A 22619-nucleotide genomic window follows, 5' to 3' on the forward strand; every position below is an offset into this window, starting at 1 on the left:
TGTCAAGACACTACAAACATCGAGGAAATATCTTGAGTTTGAGTCCCGATTTGCCACACGCTTTTGAATTAGCCAAGAATGTTCAGTTTACATGGACATTCTATTGAAAATTCAAAGTTTCTTTCTAGAATAGAGCAATATTTTGAACTGCTGGTGCAAAATTATTAAAAAAGGAGCACAAAATTTTTTAGAATGAGATGCCTCTTATATTTTATTTGTTGAAATTTTTATTAAAGGCATACAGTAAAGTTCCAATCACACTAATTGCAGTCATGTTACATCTTAATGGCTACAGATGCTCCATTGCACCATCGAGGACACCCTGGCCAGTCACTGCCTGATCTACGGGCAGACGTGGAACTGGAGAGTGGGGACTCGACAGATTCTCTTATTGATGAAGCAGAAGAATATTTGAGGCGATCAATTGACTCAATGTTGACGGGTACAGACTGGAGTAGAACTGTAAAGCGCAGGCAGGTCCGACGTGTATCAGAGCCCGATCCAATAAGAGGTATGTCAACTTTAATAAGGTGTATATAATATGTGTGCATGCCTGTGTGTGTTGTGGATGGGGGGGATTCTTTAATTTGGATGTATTAAAAACATTATTTTAACGCTTTTTTTCATCAGCGGGTTAAGTCCAAATGTTTGTTATAGTAATGTCTAAAAATCTGAAGTAAATGAGTAAAGTAATTTTTCAGATTTTTGGCAAAAATGTTTCCCCTTTATATATTATATACTTACATAATTAAAAAATATATACATAAAAACATATGCCTATTTGCATGCAACTTTGTGTCAAATTTTCAATGTAAACATTGAAGACCTTTCAGAGACTTAAGATTTTAAACAAACAAAGATGAGATTTTTGATAACAATATATCCCTCTTTCCTGATGAGGCAACCGTTGGTTGCGAAAGCTAGAATTTTGTGTGTATGTTTGTGTTTGTTTGTGTGTCTATCGACCTGCCAGCGCTTTCATTCAGTAAGTCACCTCATCTTTGTTTTTATATATACCTTTATATATTATATTTATATACTACATGGCACTCCTGTAGGTATATAGAAACATGCTCGTATTCAAATGCAAAATTGTGTCAAAATTTGAAAGCAATTGGTGAAGAACTTCCGGAAATTTAAGATGTTGAATAAAAAAAAACATTTACATTTTTATTTACTCTTATCTCAACGTGTATCAGAGTGTGATTACATTTTCTACTACATAGCTTTGTAAACAACAGTGCTATAAATAATGAAATCTCCAAATGTTACTGTGAAGGAGAATCAGCTTGATCCAGAAATACTTTTCATAATTTGATAGAGAGAGATCCATCCTAGTTGATGTATATATTGTTGCAGTGGACTTATGCATTAGAGGAATGCAAGGCAACAGCACACATTTGTCTTACAGTGATAACTGCCACCTAAAACTGTGTAGGTGCACTTGTACTGCATGGTGTGTTATTAACACACCATGAAACTACAGTGTTATAGAAGAGTCTTTTTTGTAAAGTATATTTTTTGTATTAGTTGTAAACATATCTACAACCAAAAGCGCTGTAACTAATAATATGAGTTGTCATTCTAGCAGTGGCACGCCACCCGTGAGATGGCAGGAAGCTGAACTAGTGCTTCAGCTGGATCAATGTAAATAAGTAATTAGTCACTAGATGTTAATGCACTAGCTGTCATAACGGTGTCTAATTAGAGAATGCATTTCTTATGCTGTCTGTTCTCCCAGATGCTATCAAGATGCTCTAATATTTCAGTTCCTGATCACCACAGTCATTTGCAGATGACACTTGTGGCAGGTAACTTAATTTTTGTGTACAGTGCTTCTCTGTGGGACGTATTTATTCAGCACATGGTCAGTAAAGCAGTGGAGAGGAGTGATAAAAGCTGTTACAATCCAGTAAAGTGAACTCAGTTCTGTGTGGCAACAGGGACTATGTAAATGTTTTCAGTAGGGGACTGGGCATCTATTGCTGCTGCTGCTGGTGCCACCAGACTGCATATGCAGGCAATTATTGAAAGACATAGTGGCATCATTGCATATTCAATTACACATAAGTGTTGATCATTTTATTATTCTGAAGCAGGTACAGACAAAAAGCCACTCTCTAATTTTCATTGCACCCCTCCCTCTCTTTTGAAGGAAATCTTGACGAGTTGTCTCTTCTAACTGTAAGGCAAGGTGTACATTGCAGCGCTCACACAAACATTCTCCACCATCAATGTCGCACTGTGTTGTCTGGCCTGCACAGTATCAGTGCAACTCCAGGCAATCATTTTTGCACTGCAGTAATCAATACTTTATTTTCTTTTAAAGTGTTCTATGTGTTTTGTTTTCTTCAGAAAAGTCTATTTCATTAATAAGATAGTGTTAAACAACAGCGATAATACCACTCTGAGTAGGTTCGACTCATCTTCACTGCCAATTCAGATGGATTTGCTGAGCAAATGGTCCAGTGCTTAAGACACTGAAACTGGACTTACACTTGGGGAGGACCAAGGTTCAGTTCCTTGTCTAGCCATCGTAATTAATGATTTATATGGGTTTCCCAAAATTTCTGAAGGGAAACATCTAGACGGATCATTTCAAAAGGACACAGTCAATTTTCTTCTCCATTCCCCCCCCCCCCCCCCCCCCCCCCCTCAATCCACTCTTGTATTCTATCTTTAATGACCTAGTCACTGGAGGGATAGTAAACCCTAATATTCCTTCTTTTTACTGAGCAGGTACCCTTAAATGTGGTCCGCACCTCGTGGTCGTGCGGTAGCGTTCTCGCTTCCCACGCCCGGATTCCCGGGTTCGATTCCCGGCGGGGTCAGGGATTTTCTCTGCCTCGTGATGACTGGGTGTTGTGTGATGTCCTTAGGTTAGTTAGGTTTAAGTAGTTCCAGGTTCTAGGGGACTGATGACCATAGATGTTAAGTCCCATAGTGCTCAGAGCCATTTGAACCATTTTTTGAACCTTAACTGTGGAAGTGTTTATTAACTTTGTCATGTGGTACTGTTACTTCCATCTCTGTCACAATTCTGTTTTGTGGTATTCATAAAGTAAAGGTGAATGAATAATTGAACATCACACAAGCAATGCTTTGCAACAGATTACTGTTCTAGACTTGAATGTGCTCAGTCCCATCCCATCTGACATAATGATACCCACCTAGCAGGATGTATTGTGGATGTGTGGCCAGTGGCTCCATCCAGCTCAGCTCACTGTAAAAGTGCCAGTAATTCCTGAGTGGAAGAGATTAGTGGAGTCTACTAGTAACAAAATTAATGCTGACTGTGCAGTAACATTCCTACCATTCATTAATTCACTATAGTGTACAAGGATTTACAACATGCTGTCAATTATAGCCAGCATCTCCTACATTTACCAACCCAATCCCTATCCTACTGCCGTTAACGTTAAGTCACAGACAACATTGCACTTACAAATGAAACACTTCTCAAACATCATTGGTACAAATGTATTTTATATAAAAACTCACTTAATAACTGCAAATAAGTACTCACTTAATGAACCAAAAATAACTACATATATATAAATATGAGCACAGTGAAGTTACTTTGTCTACTCACATAAGAGAAATTGATGGGAACTGCTGGAGAGGTATAGTCTGTCTGTAAATGAAAAGCGAGCATCACTCATGATGGGGAAAGCAGCATTTCCCAAGCAGAATACTGCAGCTGCCATTCCCAGTGACTAATAATCCATTTCCCATGTAGCACCAAGTGTAGATTTACATAAGTTCTGTCTGTACATTCTTCTTGCATTACTATTATTAGTAACTAATATCTGTATTCTGTGTGATGTTAAAGGGTTTTATGGGAAGTAAACTGAACGCGGGTGTGTCTGCACATTGCATTGCTACTGGTTTATAAGGCATAATGCAGAAGGGTTGTTATAATCATGGAACCACATTTAGCTGCTTCTTGTGACATTTTGGGCTAGAACGAGTGGGGACTCTTAGCAGATGCACAAAGGAGGAAAATGTTTGACCACATTCCAGTGACCTGCCTTCCTTCATTCTTCTACTCACCCGACGCAACCCCATCACATCCCCAGACCACAATTTATCCTTTAATATGGATCTGCAGCACACAGATATAGTACACACATTTTACATAGTGCCCAACAGGAAAGTGAAGTACCCAGAAAACATGGTTAAATGTTAATGTAACGTCATTCGTGTACACACGATTGGTAGGTATGTAAATGATTGGTAAGTATGTAAATGATAGAGGTATGTAAATGATTCAAACAAACTCAAGGAGTACCTGATAGAGAATTCTCTTTATACATTTGATGAATGTGTGAAAGAAAAGTATATAATCACTAAATTTGTATGTGGTGTAAACTTAGTATAATGAATTTTATTTTGAATTCTATCATAGGCATATGACAATTATTTATTGGTATTCCTGTATTTCCTTTGGAATATTTAGTTTATCTTGACTCCTGTATATATTACACATCCTTAACATGTGAAACAAAAAAGTTCTGTTAACTGAATGTGCTGTTGTGTAGCTGATATCTTATTTACATTGTATCTTTTATTTATGTAAGATATATTTCAACTGTGTACAATCTGACACATTCCATATCATAAATATATTACTCATCCTTAACATGAGAAACACAATTTTCTGTTAATTGATTGTGCTATTGTTTAGTTGATTTTTATTTACATTGTATCTTTTTATTGTATTTATACAAGTTATATTTGAGCTATTTAGAATCTGACATGTTCCATATCCTTGTGATTCATTCACTACCAGGATCTATGGAACATGAAATGAAATAAATAAATAAATAAAAGTAAACAGGCAACACCTATATAAGACAACAAGTAGTTGTTAGATCAGATACTGCTGCTACAATGGCAGGTTAAGATTTAAGTGAGTTTGAACATGGTGATATAGTCGGTATATGAGTGAAGGGACACAGCATCTCCGAGTTAGTGATGAAGTCAGTATTTTCGTGTATGACAATTTCATGAGTGTACCATGAATATCAAGAATCTGGTAAAATATCAAATCTCTGACATCACTGCGGCCAGAAAAAGATACTGCAAGAACAGGACCAGTGACAACTGAAGAGAATCGTTCATTGTGACATAAGTGCAACCCTTCCACTGCAGATTTCAATGCTGGGCCATCAGGAAGTGCCAGTATACAAACCATTCAACGAAACATCATCGAAACAGGCATTCAGAGCCGAAGGTTCACTTTTGTGCCCTCGATGACTGCATGACACAAAGCTTTATGCCTCACCTGGGCCCGTCAACACTGACATTGGACTGTTGATGACTGGAAACATGTTACCTGGTCAGACGAGTCTCATTTCAAATTGTATTGAGTGGATGGACATGTATGGGTACGGAGACAACCTCATGAATCCATGGACCCTACATGTCAGCAGGGGAATGTTCAAGCTGGTGGATGCTCTGTAATGATGTGGGGCGGGTACAGTTGGAGTGATATGGGATCCCAGATACATCTAAATATGACTCTGACACCTACGTAAGCATCCTGTCTGATCACCTGCATCCATTTATGTCAATTGTGCGTTCTAACATACCTGGGCAATTCCAGCAAGTCAGACATGAATTCCAGACATGAGCATATCTGAGATGCCTTGCAATGTGCTGTTGAGAAGAAATCTCCACCCTCTCATACTCTTACGGATTTATGGACAGCACTGCAGGATTTATGGTGTCAGTTCCCTCCAACACTACTTCAGACATTAGTCAAGTCCATGCCATGTCATGTTGCGGCACTTCTGCATGCTTGCGAGGGCCCTACTGATATTAGGCAGGTGTACCAGTTTGTTTGGCTCTTCAGTGTATTTTCAGGTTCTGAATTCCACTTACATATCAATATCACTTAAAGAAGTTTGTAGTTATATAAGTCCATGATAATTAATGATCTTTTTCATTTAAAAAAATTCTGGGTGGTCATAATGAAGCAATCAGGTGATCTCGTTGCCAAAATTACTTGTGTTCTGTTGAGATGGTGGATAAAAAAAGTATAACAGTACAAAAGTTGGAGCTGTGATTTTTTTAAAAATAGATTTTTTTTACCTAATATACACAGTAAAAATAGATTAAATGTACCAGATGTCTCTCCTAACAGTGGTTAGGTGTATTTTCTCATATGTTTCAGCAGATAGTTGCAATGTAATATTTGCAACATGTTGCTGGAATCAGCCCAAAAAATACTGCTCATCACCAGTGCATTTGGATGGCAGTAGCAGTCAGCTGGGGCCAGGGTAGCGCAGTTGCTGCTGGAATACTGGTTATTCTCTGTGTTTTCTGTCCCAGTTAATAAATATTGATAGAATGAATACCACAGTAGACTAATCTGGGACAGCTCTATCGAATGAGATGTAAAATCTCACTTTAAAAATCATTTTGTTTGTCCGGGAAACATACCAACACTTTCTGTTGACAATGGCCACCGCATGAAAGATGTGATGAGCAGTATTTGTTTGGACTGACTCCATTTAAATATTGCAGAAACAGAAATTGTGAATATCCGCCAAAACACCACAGGAACTGCACCTGGCCACTCTTAGGAGGAACACCCTTTATAAAATAATTTGAAAGCACTTCCCATAATTATCAGTGTCAGTAGATTAGCACTGGTCATAATTTGTTCTTAGTAAACATACCTTACAGAAATAGCCTCTAGTGGCTGCTTGTGTGTGTTGATGTATAATTTAATCTGTTTCACATCCTGGGAAGTTCGCCATTTAGGGTGGGATGTATGGAACATGATGTTTAACTCTCTCTCTCTCTCTCTCTCTCTCTCTCTCTCTCTCTCGGCTTAGTGTGTTACTTATATGCAAATGACTTCCATGTTTGCAGAGTTCAGACCACCAAAATCAGCTCATCCTTTCCTTCCAAAAATTCCCCGTGATCTGAAGCTGGATTACTTTGTGAAAGTGATTACCAATGAAGGACGAGTGATGGTCGGAAGGGTGCGGTATGTTGGCTCAGTGCCCACAAAGGATGAACCATATGTTGGAGTAGAATTGCCTCAGGATGCTGGAAATTCAGATGGATCATTTGAAGGACGTCGATTCTTTGATAGGTGAGATTTATTTTGTTTAATTTTCTTGTTTCATTTATAATATGTGAATTATGGCAAATGCTTTTTAATGTGGGGAAACTAGCAACCAGGCATGGCTTTGCTTGGGAAGCATGAAGTTTCAATGGCCAGACAACTTCACTGGCTTAGTGTATTTTGTTTGTGGGCCACGAGTAAAATTTAAAAGAGCAGCATTAATTTAGTGAATACCACCACTTTCATATAACTTACATGATGCAAAAAGGCAGTTGTCTGGAGGCATGAATGTTGTCTGCTCTATACAGAATTGGTGTTTGGAGTGACATGTCAAGTCACATTGTGATGTAAGTAATATGTTTATAACCAATGTAAATACTGTATGTGAATCCTGTGTGTGTGTGTGTGTGTGTGTGTGTGTGTGTGTGTGTGTGTGTTTGTTTGTTTGTTTGTGTGTGTGTGTGTGTGTGTGTGTGTGTGTGTGTGTGTGTGTGTGTGTGTGTGTGTGTGTATGAATCCGTACAAATTGGAGGCTGGCTGAGGTGGCACAAATAAAAGAAAAAAATACATGATTGACATGATTCGCTCATGTTTCATCACTCCTCTTGTGTAGACTAGTATGCACTGTGATCCATTGTTAAGATTCATTGCCATAATTCTTTGTTGTGTGCTCTTTTGTCCACTTCTAGATTTGATTCAAGGAAAGCAGGAAACCGAAAGCTCACTCATGTGCTGCACTGCAGAAAGAATGTATTGCATGTAAATGAAGCAAAGTTACTGAACTACTTTATATGAAAATGTTTTACTTGGAGCATAAAAAGTTAAACACCATATTTTTTTGTTTCACATGTTTTTTCACTGTAAAGGTGTTCTCAAATGATTGCAGGGAAACTGTTGCTTAAAAATATTTTATTATTTCAAATTGTAAGTCACGCATAACGAGCTGATGATGAGGTTGTTATCTTTTCATTGTTAGTGATGTTAGTTATGATACTTCAAAATTGAGTAACTCACTGTCTGTTGTTCAAAGAATTTGCAGTGAATTAAGAGTGTGAATTGTAACCAGGAATCTGAAGTAGGCAGAAACTGGCAGTCTGAATTGTCATCATATTCATACCTCAACCATCTGCAGAAATATTTCGAGATCTCGTATATTCATCCACAAGAAATTTCTGAATCCCTTTCAAGAACATCATGCTCATATTTTCTGATCTTTAAAATACCTAAATCTATTTCACACCAGTGGAGATTCATTTACCAGTCTTCTGTACAGTTTGAAAATGCCCAAACAAATAATATCTTTAATAATATCTTTCACCCCACCACACAGAGAATGATGTTCACATATATGTTTGACTCAAGGAAAAAAGAAAACTTACAGTTGAGTCATCTGCTGTGCTGCTGCAAAACTTGCTTTATATAAATGATGTAAAGCTGCATCCTATCCTCCATTTTACTGTATGCATAAAAATAAAAACAATGGGTTTTGCACTCATATGTTTTTTTCACTATGCAGTTGTTGTGAAGCAACCGATATCAGTTGGATGTTACTTAGATGACTTGCATGGCCCTAACCTGTTACAAAACCAGGAAAAGGGAAGCTGCAATTTAATGTGGAGTAGAGCCACATTTCATATCTGGCAAATCTCCACTCCATTGAGAGCTGAATGGTAGGTTAAAATGTAGCGTGAGGGGGGGGGGGGGGGGGGGAGGAAGAAGAAGATTAACCTAGTGGGAATTCGATCCTAGAAATTTGCAGTGTCTAGCCAAATGCGCTATCCCCTTGACCATCGCATCAGATGTTAAGTGGGTCACATATAATGCTACTTCAAGGCACTATTGCTCTGTCCAGTTATCACAGCTGTTTGGTAGGTGGTAGTGGCATTTTTTTTCACTTCTTTATTTCAATTAATCATAATTGAGCAATTTGCATGGTATATTTATCAGTTACATACAAACACCTACCTCTGGAGTATATGTATATATGAATGAAAGCTGGATCAAAATACTCACAGCAGTTCCTGAGATTAGCGTAGGGAAATGTGTGGAAGAGTAGAGCAGTAAAAAGAAAAGCTGGTAGTTAGGAGGAATCTGTTTTCAGTGGGTATTTATGCTGTATCGTGAAGTTGTAAAAATATTTTTTCTTACATTAATACTTCAGATTTCAATATTTTCAAATGTAGGTCAGCTTGTTCAGAGCCTTGTGATCTTGATAAGTACATATCCTGATAATATTCACATCCACATATACTGCATAACACTGTAAAGTGTATACTGACTATACTTAAAAAAATGGTTACTATTACTACATTAATTTCAACCTGTGCAATCACTAACTATATAATTCAGTGTAGTGATAGTTTACTGTTAATGCACATTTACTTTCTAAAAGCTGCTTTTCTCATTCTGTGGCCCTGAACATTCTTCATGTGGGATCTACAGCACACAATGAATGAATGAATGAATGAATGGCAGAAAGTATTTTTCATCATTTACATTTGAGGGTTCTTCTTATTCAGATCATACACGAGGAGAGACAAGAATGACTGGTTATTTATACACCTCTCTCTGATCTGTTAGTAATCTTTCTAATCCTTAAACAAGCAGAATGCAGCAGGATATCCTAGATTTCTCCATTGGAGTGTTCTTACTATGAAAATTTGTTAGATCATATTTTTTAGCATATCTGCGTCAACATTTATACACTGCAAAATATTGTAAAGTACATAGCAAATTGTGCTTCCCATGTAACCACATATTAGTGTTTCTTCCCATTCCATTAATTTATGTATCATGCAAAGAATGACTGCTTGAATGGTTTTGGATGCACTATAATTATTTTAATGTTGTCTTGCCTTGTCCCTATTGGAGTGACATGCAGTGAACTGTAATATGTTCCAAGATTCTTTACTTAATACTGGTTCTTGGAAATTAGTTAGTAGTGTTTGTGGGATGGTTGGCATATGTCTTCAAGCATCTGCCAGTTAAAGGTTTCCTGCATTTCTGGGGCTTGTCCGTTGAGTGAAGCAAACCTGTGAATTTTCTTAGTACCCTTCTTTGTGTGTGTTCTGTTACCTCTTTTAGTCTTTTAGTTGCATTTGGTATTCTCCCAAACACTTGATCAGTATTTTGTAAAGAGTCACAGGAGTGTTTTTTAGAAATTTGATTTGTAGACTGACTAAATTTTCCCAGTATGCTACCAATGAGCTACTTTACCTCTGATTGAGCCTATTTGAGTGTTCCATTTTATATCTCCACAAATTGTTACTGTCAGGTATTTGTATGAGTTAACTGATTTCAATTGTGACTCATTGATATAGTAATCATAGTAGTAGTATGACTTTATATTTAGTGAAGTACACAATATTACATTTCTGAACATTTAAAGCAAGTTGCCAATCTTTGCACCACTTTGAAATCTTATCAGAACCTTCCTAAATAATTGTGTAGCATTTTCCAGGTCATACCTAGATAAATGTGTCATCTACAGAAAGCCTGAGTTAACTATTAATGTTGTGTATGTATGCAGATTGAAGTGACAAATGAAAATTTGTACCAAGGCTGGGATTCGAACCCAGATAGCCTAGACCTGCTCACTAGGCAGATGCACTAACCCCTTCGCCAACGTGGCACAGCGGCTTTGCACAGTCGCATGGACTACTGTAGCACGCCTCCCTCCTCAGTCCAAATTTCCACTCATGCCTTGCCCCACTTGATACTCCCTAAACTGAAACAGCACTGCAGAGGCTCTCCAATTGTATTGCAAGTATCTGCAAGTTTAGGGGGAATACCATGTGGACTGAGGCATGAGTGGGAATTTTGATTGAGGATGGAGTCACACTGGGATAGTCAGTGCAGTTACACAAAGCCACTGTGCCAGCGTGGTGTAGTGATTAGCACACCTGCCAGGTGAACAGAAGTCCCAGGTTCGAATCCCTCGCTTGATACAAATTTAAATTTTTGTTTCAGTCTGCATATATACATCATAGATATCTTACGACTTAAAAAGGTCTCTGGAACCAAATACTTTCATTTTATTTATATTGTTTGTCATGTCATTAAGCCTGGTGATGACTCTTCATCCAAAATTAACAATCTGCATTGTCCTGACAAAGGGATCCTCAGTATAGTCACAAATTTTGTTTGATACCTCATACAATTGAACTTTTTTAAATGAACATTGAAGTGGCATTGAGTCAAATGTTTTTAGAAGTTGTCTACCTTATTGCCTTGATCCACTGCTGTTAGGACATAATGAGAGAAAAACCACAAGTTGGGTTTCCTGTGGTTGTTGTTTTAAGAATCTGCACTGGTTGGTATAGAGGAAGCGATTCCGTTCGAGACATTCCATAATATTCAAGCTCAGAATATGTTCTGAAATTCTACAACAGATGGACGTAATGATATTAGATTGTTGTTTTGTGGGTCACTTCTACTACTGTTCTATAAAGTGAGTGTGATGCTCGATTTCTTCCAATCAGTGGGCAAAGTTTTTTTTTTTGTTGAGGGAATATATGATATATTCTGGTAGAAACAGAGGTTAACATAGTCACAAATTCTGTATAGAATCTGATAAGGATACCATCAGGCCTTGGATCTTATTTAATTTTAAGAATTTCAGCTATTTCTCAACACTGCTGCCGCCAATATCTACTTACTCATCTTTTCAGTGATGTGAGAATTAAAATTAAACTGTATCGTCCTTTATAAAGGAATACTTAAAAACAGAGTTCAGCATTTGTGCTTTTCTGTAGGTACCCTAATTTCAGTTTCTGTGTTATTCATGAGTGCCCATACAGTAACTTTGGTATCATTGACAGCCTTTACATATGGCCAGTCTTTCTTTGGGTTTTGTGAGGGGTCTTTTGATAATATTTTTGTATGGTAATGATTGAAGGCTTCATGTATTTCTCCTCTGACATCCGATTTATTTCATTTAGTATCTCCCTGTCTATACCCTTGTGCTATACTCCTTTCATGTAACCTGTGATCACTCATGCTGTCCCTCTGTGTATGTGCTAAATAGTCTCTATTAATGCAACCTCATGTTTCTCACTTGCTTCAGCAGCATCCCAGCATATTTCATATGAATCCTTTATAAGGAATGCTTCTTGCACAAGAACTGTATTTTTCTAGGTAGCATTTTTATGTATTGGTATCGGACTTTCGGCCACTGTAGCACAACAGACTGAGAAAAAAGAATGTCTCTTGGATGGATATTTAGTGCATTGTAGCATTGACACTGGATATTTGCACAATAAGCGATTATAAATATGAAATCCACCAAATACAGCATGATAGCTTCGGAAACTGTAAATCGAGATTATACTGTTCAGCACAACCTTTCGAGAGCTACAAACTTCAGACTATGGTTCACTCATAGGTGTTATAAACCTTCAGTACGTAGAGTGTTTTGTGATCTGAAGCAGTTGCTAATGATCATCATCCGAGGGATGTGAACAAGACTTCCTTAGTCTGAAATTCAACAAGCTAAAGGAAGCATTTTTTCAACCATTACAGAATTCCACTGAATGCACAATTTCCATGGATGTTATGGCCTCTGTTGTCTCCTTTTACCAAATTTCACCTCGTCTATCTCAGTGATGACTGCTGGTCCCTCTTAAGAGTTGTGAACTGTTTATCGCCCACTTGTCTCTCACTTCACAACAGAAGGAAGCCCAGTTAGTCTTTGTACACATAAACAAAGCGAAATTTGTGATAAGTCTCCCTGTCTTCAGATAACACTTGGAGACCTGCATGGCACAGAAGTCTGAGATTTTTTGAACCATCATTTGCAACGTGCATCATCGAACCAAGTACCATTCTGGGCACTGTGCTTCAATGCGCACTACACATTGACGATGTGATTGCCCTTTCACATCTTCTGTTGGTGCCAGCAACAGAATGAGTCCTAATTCAGCAAGAAATTACACAGTGCATGGCATCTGGGGCATTCTAATAATCGTGGAAGGACATTATGGTGGATCAACCATGACCGTAATTTGGCTTTTGTAATTCTATGAAATGCTATCTCACCCAGAAGATAGCTGTGGCTCTCCATGTTGAATACTCAACTATGACTAGACAAATGATAGTTTTCTCCAAATGGGACCAAATTTAGTAATAAGTCCCAGTACTAGAAACGATATTGACACAGTGCAGCGAATCTGAACTTTATGTCTTGCCATGACATGAAAGTACTAAATCACATATGCTGATTGTGAAAATGAAATGGGAAATGTTCCAATACTTACCAGTTTTTCTGGAAAAGATATGCCATATATAGCACTTTTAAGAAACTTCAGAATGACTCAGTAACAATACACGAGGAATCTGTAGTTGATTAATATACAGATCTTGTAAAAAAAGTAATTGTTTGTATTACTAAATATAAAATAAAATGAAAATAGTATTAGAAATCTGAACAAAGCACATGAAAGATTACCCAAGAGACATCCTTTTTTTCTCAGTTCCCTATGCTACAGTGCCTGAAAGCCCAATACAGATAAATAAAAATTTAATCATTTTCTAGTACCGTGTTATTTAACTTTAAAGGCATCAGGAAACTTTGTCTAGAAATGTACCTTTAGTATCATGACATTGTTACCTCATGTGTTTGTGTGACCTGAAGTTGAAGGTAACTACAATTTAATATCTTCCAAAGTTTATAATTGTAATTTTTTATATGTACAACCAGTAGTTGTATTTTTTATGAATCTGCAATATTATCCAATCACACCATGTGGTATGATCCTCTAACATGGATCCATTTTCTCCATTTAACATAGTGTTGTTTTTAACCATGTGAGATGTAGTTTTACAGCCTTTAGGTTGCAGTGTTAGATCTCTCCCCAGCTCTGCCTAGGTTTATCCTTCAACTTCTACCATTTTCTAGGCTGTCCTTTGCATTGTGTTGTCTATTGCGTGTATCATATGCATAAAACATTATTGGTGATTTTCTGACAAATTTTATTTAGTGTTAGTTTTAATACTGTGTATGTAAATCACAGAAACAAACTACGTAAAGTTTTTAGGCCTGCTTCTTAACAAAAATTTACATTGGAAGGTACACATTGACTACATAGGAAATAAATAAATAAATAAATAAATAGCTTAGCTCTGCATTTGTCAGGTATCATGAACATGATTAACACTGTTACATTGGGATGGTTACATATTATGCTGGGGGAAATCAACAAATATATTGAGGCTGTCAGAAAATTATCGAGAATACATGTATCACCAAACAAAGGGTATAATGTTTTCCGTTGTTAAAAAATTTGGAAGTACTATCCATTTCTTCCCCATATATTTATGAGCTTTTGATTTTCTGTAGGAAAAGTAATGTACACTTAAAACTTCCATTTTTAACTCAATTACATTACTGATCACAGGGGGGATTTTAAACTTCCAGATTGTATGGGGGTTAAAAATTTAAATAAACTAAAAGATAGAAATATATTCAACAAGGAGCTCAGTTGACTGAAATGGTTCCTCTTTATTCTCCTGGTAGAAAAGTGGTACCACTTTACTGAAGAATTCACAGGTGATGACTTTGCAGTTTGAACAAGGGATTTGTATGTTTTTCTGTAGACTTTGAAAACTATAGTGATTATTGTGCTCCATATCACAGGAATGTATATAAAATAATGTAAAATTCCTGTATTATTAATTTTTCATTCTAAATCTTGACATAAAGACTCTGTATAAAAAGTCTCCTGACATTACTGTACATCACAGCACACTCACACCATGTATGCTTAACGGTGGTGTTGCGACCTTCAGCACATGTCAAGTGCCAGTAACCTGCAAGCATTTGTTCTGGCAAAATTGTGTATTTAGTCTAACCCTGTCGAGTGACTAGGTACAAGCTCAAAATGCAGTGAACTGGTGAATAGCCGTACGCCATCAAATTTGGTGTTGGACTGGGAAAATTTGGTACAGAGACACTGGCTGTGATTTTCCAAGTATTCAAGGATGAAAACCTGTCATGAACTGCAGTTTGTAACTGGCACAGGCTTGTCAAGAGTGGCCGAGAGTGTGTAGCGGAGAAATCTCACATTGGAGTGCTGTTGGCACCAAGAACCGATGACAGAAAGCAACATGTGCTGAATTCAGACTGTCAGTTAAGTGTGTGCATGTTCATAGATGCAACTAGAATTGATGAGATGACAGTGCACACCATTTTCACTGAAGATTTTGCGATACGAAACATCTGCACAAAACTTATCATGAAAGCCTTGACGGATGACCAAAAGCAGTGGCGATTGTCCGCTGCAAAAACCTTCTGCATTGCATTGGGAAGATATTGGCTTTGTAGAAAATTTAATTATGGGAGAAAAAACTTGGATATTTTAATATGATCTAGAAACAAAGCAGCAAAGTTCTAAATCCAAGGGGGTGGTCCGCTACAAATTTGTATCTGAGGGACAAGCAGGAAATGGTGCTTTTTACCAAGAAGTGCTAAGAAGACTGAAGAGAAGGGTGAACCAGGTGAGGCCAACCATCGCCGAAAACTGGAAGTTGCATCACGACAATGAACCTACCACACCTGCTCCAAGGTCATCAACTACTTGATGATAAACAGCTTCTTGACCATTCCCCAAACCCCTTGCAGTCCCACCTTGGGACCCACAGTGCCATCAAAGAAGCTGCACATGTACGCTTAAGGATCTTCCAGAATCCTCATATCTGGGAGACTTCAAGTCATATGAAAGCTGCTGACAAATGTGTATTGACACTCAGGGACTGTACATTGAGTAATTTTGATGCAGTGTAACAGTATCTCAACAAATCTACTTTCCTGAAACTTTTTCCAATACTTTTTATACAAACCCTGTATATCCTATACAACAAATTATATGATTTGAAAATTATACATAATGAGGTGAGTCAGTGACATTTTGTGGTAGTATTTTACCCAGTTTATTTTAATTTATGCTATTAGTCTGAGTTTCTGACTTCATTATTTTAAGAGAAAGTTGGCTCTGCCTATAACCTGTCTACTTTCCATTTGAAATGTATTATTGGGGCCAGGCTCCTGGTTTGTTTTTATATTCAGGCAAACTAATTACTGATCCCTTTACAATGGCTTTGGGACTGAAATCAGTTGTGACAATAAATATAGTTTTATACAACTGTTGCTGATATTTCTTCAAATTGATCTCAGCAGTTGGGATTATCCTATGTACAAGATGACACATTGAGTTGCAGACAAGCATAACAAAAACACTGTTACACAGTGAGCATTTGCCCACAGCGCTCATCATAAAAGAAAGGAAAACACACACACACACACACACACACACACACACACACACACACACACACATTCACTCAAACAGGCATACATCATGTACCCATGACCGCTATCTCTGCTATCACTGCCCTGAGTGCCTGGAGATAGCAGCCATGTGTGCACGAGGTGTGCCTACTTGAGTGAATGTGTGTATGTTTTCCTTCCTTTTCTGAAGAAGGCTTTGGCCAAAGTTCAGTGCTATCTTTTGGGTGAGTAGCAAGCTATCTTTTGTATAAATGCTTCATAATCAACGAGAGGTCCATGATTACAAATGTGACTGGGCAAATTTCTAAGTATTCAGAGCAGCTAATTTTGTAAATGTTTGTGACTCTACATCGAGGATAATATGCTGCATTCTGCATTTCGTAAACCCTTGAATCTAGTTATAAATTCAGGTTTATATCACTTATGAACTTAGTTTTCAGAGAACTCTTAGGAGGTATTGTTTGCAACATTTTAAATTCCCCGGTGAATTTTTTAGCATTTATACATCATTCTCAAAATAAGACCTGCCATAATCAGCAGTTTGCATAATGGTTACCTGTGAACCCATAGTAGGGAGTGAAACTAAAACGTCCAGAAAACTCTCCTGTGATGTAGGATAGAATGAACTGCCTGGCACAGTAAGTAGAACATGAACAGGAGTGGTAAAGCAGAGAGTTAACACAGTCCTATCTTTTTGTGCTGCGTACTCGAAGTTCATCTGCACATATTCAACCTGTTAGCTGTAAGTACTATGCAATCATTTGTAAGCTGTGCTCCCATTTGAATGACTTGATTAACCTCTGCAGCAACTCAACATAACTCCAGGAGAGGTTGGTACACCCTAAAATAAATAACAAGCTAATATAATACACTACTGGCCCTTAAAATTGCTACACTAAGAAGAAATGCAGATGATAAACGGGTATTCATTGGACAAATATATTATACCAGAACTGACATGTGATTACATTTTCAAGCAATTTGGGTTCATATATTCTGAGAAATCAGTACCCAGAACAACCACCTCTGGCCCCAATAACGGCCTTGATATACCTGGGCATTAAGTCATACAGAGCTTGGATGGCGTGTACAGGTACAGTTGCCCGTGCAGCTTCAACATGATACCACAGTTCATCAAGAGTAGTGACTGGTGTATTGTGACGAGCCAGTTGCTTGGCTACCATTGACCAGACGATTTCAGTTGGTGAGAGATCTGGAGAATGTGTTGGCCAGAGTAGCAGTCGAACATGTTCTGAATCCAGAAAGGCCTGTACAGGACCTGCAACATGGGGTCGTGCATTATCCTGCTGAAATGTAGGGTTTCACAGGGATCGAATGAAGGGTAGAGCCATGGGTCGTAACACATCTGAAATGTAACGTCCACTGTTCAAAGTACTGTCAATGCGAACAAGAGGTGACCGAGACGTGTAACCAATGGCAACCTATACCATCATGCCGGGTGATACGCCAGAATGGCGTTCACCGCGATGTCGCCAAACATGGATACGACCATCATGATGCTGTAAACAGAACCTGGATTCATCCAAAAAAATGACGTTTTGCCATTCGTGCACCCAGGTTCATTGTTGAGTACACCATCGCAGGTGCTCCTGTCCGTGACGCAGCGTCAAGGGTAACTGCAGCCATGGTCTCTGAGCTGATAGTCCATGCTCCTGCAAACATTGTAAAACTGTTCGTGCAGATGGTTGTTGTCTTGCAAACGTCCCCATCTGCTGACTCAGGGATCGAGACGTGGCTGCACGATCCGTTACAGCCATGCAGGTAAGATGCCTGTCATCTTGACTGCTAGTGATACGAGGCTGTTGGGATCCAGCACGGCATTCCGTATTACCCTCCTGAACCCACCAATTCCATATTCTGCTAACAGTCATTGGATCTCGACCAACGTGAGCAGCAATGTTGCAATACGATAAACCGCAATCACGAATGGCTACAATCCGACCTTTATCAAAGTCGGAAACCTGATGGTACACATTTCTCCTCCTTACACAAGGCATCACAACAACAATTCACCAGGCAACACTGGTCAACCGCTGTTTGTGTATGGGAAATCGGTTGGAAACTTTCCTCTTGTCAGCACGTTGTAGGTGTTGCCTCCGACGCCAGCCTTGTGTGAATGCACTGAAAAGCTAATCATTTGAATATCACAGCATCTTCTTCCTGTTGATTAAATTTCGCATGTGTAGCACATCATCTTCGTGGTGTAGCAATTTTAATGGCCAGTAGTGTACATTGTAGAGGTTCTGTGTTCTCCAGTTTATTTGGTGTACATTTATTACAACATATATGCAAAGCTAAAACTGACACTAGTCAGGACTCACAGGTCCTACATAACAGAGGCAAATTCAAACTGACAATACACTTCTACCTTTAACTAAATAGCAACTCCTGTAGAAAATTACAATAACAATGCTGCTGCCACACAGGACATGAAAAGGAAACGCCTTAATTTTTCTGAATCTGTTCAGCAGTAAGTTGCAGTATATTCTCTGAGGCAAAAAATATTCGACCCCTGCAGTCACCACCAGAAGGTCTTCAGCTGTGATCTATTTACATCACTGAGAAATTGCACAACTATTTAATAAGCATCATCCATATGTCCGCTGCTCGTGGTCTCGCGGTAGCGTTCTCGCTTCCCGAGCACGTGGTCCTGGGTTCGATTCGCAGCGGGGTCAGGGATTTTTCCTGCTTCGAGATGACTGGGTGTTGTTGTGTCGTCTTCATCATCATCATTCATCCCCATCATGGTTCGAGGAAAGCAATGGCAAACCACCTCCACTAGGACCTTGCCTAGTAAAGCGGTGCGGGTCTCCCGCATCATCCCCTACGCTCCGTCTCGGAGTATGGTACTTCATCATCATCATCATCATCCACCTTACAGACAGTGACATGCAATGTGAATATATGCTTTGTTCAATTATGCTATTAACATCTAAGCCTGTTGGTATTGTCACCATAGAAATATAACTTCAAAATACCAGTTAAAAGCACTGACTACATAACTCTACATATTCAGCCTCAGACAAGGTAAAATGAACAGTTGCAAAGTGTGTTGCACAACTTAGGTGGAACTGCCATTTGACAGTTCCTACCTCAGCCAACATCTGACACGTTCTCCCACGCATAATTGTCTGTCACTCCTATTTGTTTCAAATGATGAAAACCTTAACAGCTGCATCAAAATCATTTATTAATCATGACTAGTTTCATGACACTACAGTCACATCTTCAGGTAACAAACAGTCGACCTTTCAATATATAATGTCTTTAAAATCTCTGTAAGGGTAAATAAATAAGCCCTCTATCTTCCTGCACAAAATTGGTCTCATAAAGTATGAAGCCATCATGAATAAAATAGGCATTGGAACTGAAGAGACATAACCCAGACATGTGTGGTGCCTCTTCTCAGGTACAGCAGCCAGCATAGCTAATACATTATATTTATAACTTTATGGCCTACTGTGCTGTCAGGCAAGTAACTGTATTAATGTACATTGTTGATAATATTTTGTCCTACTCTGGTTCCTCCAGCATGGAGACACTTTTGAAACACTTCTTGAAATAATTTTATAGTCATGCTAACTTCTTAAAAGTTTTTTTTATGGCCTAGGTTTCTTTTCCCTGACTTTTTCATTTATTTATTTATTTACTTTTATTCATCTGTCTAACAATGATGTAAAGTTTGTGAGTGTAATACACTGCCAATTAGTAGGCCAAAAATAACACACAACATACATAACATGCTTTAAGAGGATAGGACAGATAGCCTATGGGATAGGCAGCCAACTTTTAGTTCTTTCCTGTTGTACCCTTGTGCCATGGTTCCAGAAACTTACTGACACAACATTCTGAACCCTGTCATGATAACTTTCATGTTACCAGGTGCTCGCCATTGTACTGAGCAACAATGGTCACATTCAGCCAGTGTGTACTACAGCAAATTCTAATTCCAGTACTTTATTAAAATTTTAATATCTCATGGTCGAAAGATTGGACCAAGGAGTGGTTTATATCAACCAATTCTAAATGAAAGAAAGCGTACATACGTGTTATGATGTACCATTCTTTCTTACCTGAATTCACCATCATGATTACAAAAATTAAGAAATTGGAAAAGAGCGTGCTCAATAAACGATAGCAGAGTACTGGCACATTGTACATCAACTACATTGGTTTTAAGACCCCAAAAGTTTTGTAAATCAATACCTGGAACATTGTTTTCTGATGCAACTTCAGACTTTTATTCCCATTATCTATTTCACTACAAATTCTCTACATCTAATAGATTTATATTTTGACTGGTTCTAGCTGGCCTTTTATTAGCAACTCTTTTTGTGAACAATTTCCATCTCACATAATTGGATTACAATACAGCTTCAGGTACATGAATATGTCACTCACTTCACCAAAAGAAATAACTTCCATAATAAAATCTTTAGAAACAAAGCATTCTAGTGGTTACGATGAACTATCAACAAAGTTAATTAAGGCGTGTTCTTGTGAGTTTAGTACAATTCTAAGTTACTTGTGTAACCAGTCAATTATAACTGGGACATTTCCTGACTGGCTAAAATATGCAGATGTTAAGCCTCTATTCAAGAAAGGGGATAAAGAAATACCATCAAACTACAGACCGATTTCACTTTTGCCAGCATGCTCAAAAATTTTAGTAAAAGTAATGTACAGGCAGCTTCTCAACCATCTGACCACAAATAACGTATTATCAGGAACACAGTTTGGATTTCTGAAGGGTTCTGATATCGAGAAGGCTATTTACACCAACAGTGAAAATGTACTTAATTCATTAAATAACAGATTACAAGCAGCAGGTATTTTCTGTGATTTGTCAAAGGCATTCGATTGTGTGAACCACAACAGCCTTTTAAATAAATTATAATTCTATGGTGTCACGGGCAATGCTGCAAAATGGCTCAAGTCATACCTCGCTAACAGGAAACAAAGGGTGTCAGTGCAAGGGACTAGTGAATTAAGTCATCAGTCATCATCAGAATCGGAAGTAATTACATGTGGTGTCCCACAAGGATCCAGCTTAGGGCCATTGCTCTTTCTTGTGCACATTAATGATCTCTCATCAGTTACACTGCCAGAAGCAGAGTTCGTTTTGTTTGCGGATGACACAAGTATTGCAATAAATAATATGTCAAGTGTAGTTCTAGAAAGATCTGCTAATGATATTTTCATGGATATTAATAAATGGTTCAAAGCCAACTTGCTGACATTAAACTTCGAAAAGACTCACTATATGCAATTCAGAACCTGTAAGAGGTTTCCACCCAGCATATGCATAAAGTATGAAGAAGAGCAGATAGAAGAGGTTGACAGTATTAAATTCCTGGGATTACAACTTGATAATAAATTCAGTTGGGAGGAGCACACCATACAACTGCAGAAACGCCTTAACAAATCTGTATTTGCAATTCGAGTGTTAGCAGACATAGGCGGCATTAAAATGAAAAAGCTTGCATACTTTGCCTACTTTCATTCCATAATGTCATATGGTATAATATTTTGGGGTAACTCTTCAAGTCAAACAAAAGTTTTCAGAATCCAAAAGCGTGTAATACGTATTATTTGTGGAGTAAATTCACGGAAGTCCTGTAGAAACCAATTCAAAGAACTGGGTATACGAACTACTACCTCTCAGTATATTTACTCCTTAATGAAATTTATCTTAGATTATATATTTCTTTTTCCAACAAACAGCTCAGTTCATACATACAATACCAGGAACAAAAATGATCTGCACAAGGACTTAAAAGCACTTACTTTAGTTCAAAAAGGGGTCCACTACTCAGGAACACTCATCTTCAATAATTTGCCAGCAAACATAAAAAATTTAGTTACAAATAAAGATCAGTTTAAAAGGAGCCTGAAAGACTTACTAGTGGCCAACTCCTTCTACTCCATTGACGAATTTTTTAATAGAAACAAATGATGTATTGTATATACTCATACTTAAAAAAAATTGACATGTTCCACATCCACGAGGATCTCCTCAGCATGGATCTATGGAACGAAAAACTAATCTAATCTAATCTACTCACTATTTTCATAGTATCTAAAACACATGACACAACACCTCTTAACAACACAGCTTTTCACACTTGTACTGTGGTTACAGCATTTAGAGGCAGTTGGGGAGGGTCTTTTGGGTCTCCATCTGGGCTACTTCCTCCAGTAGTCAGGTCTGCTGAAAGATATGGGACACTGGAG

At 38.0% G+C, this 22619-nt stretch overlaps 1 protein-coding gene across 1 annotated transcript in view; it reads left to right on the plus strand.

Moving 5' to 3' along the window:
- Window positions 1-22619, plus strand: part of LOC124595863 — a 50175-nt gene that overhangs the window by 15999 nt on the left and 11557 nt on the right. The window contains exons 3-4 of the mRNA XM_047134770.1: window positions 296-511; window positions 6883-7108. Of these exons, the coding sequence (XP_046990726.1) occupies window positions 296-511; window positions 6883-7108 (442 nt within the window). The remainder of the gene's footprint in view (window positions 1-295; window positions 512-6882; window positions 7109-22619) is intronic.

The sequence above is a fragment of the Schistocerca americana genome, chromosome 2, assembly GCF_021461395.2.
Source record: "Schistocerca americana isolate TAMUIC-IGC-003095 chromosome 2, iqSchAmer2.1, whole genome shotgun sequence".
Classification (NCBI taxonomy): domain Eukaryota; kingdom Metazoa; phylum Arthropoda; class Insecta; order Orthoptera; family Acrididae; genus Schistocerca; species Schistocerca americana.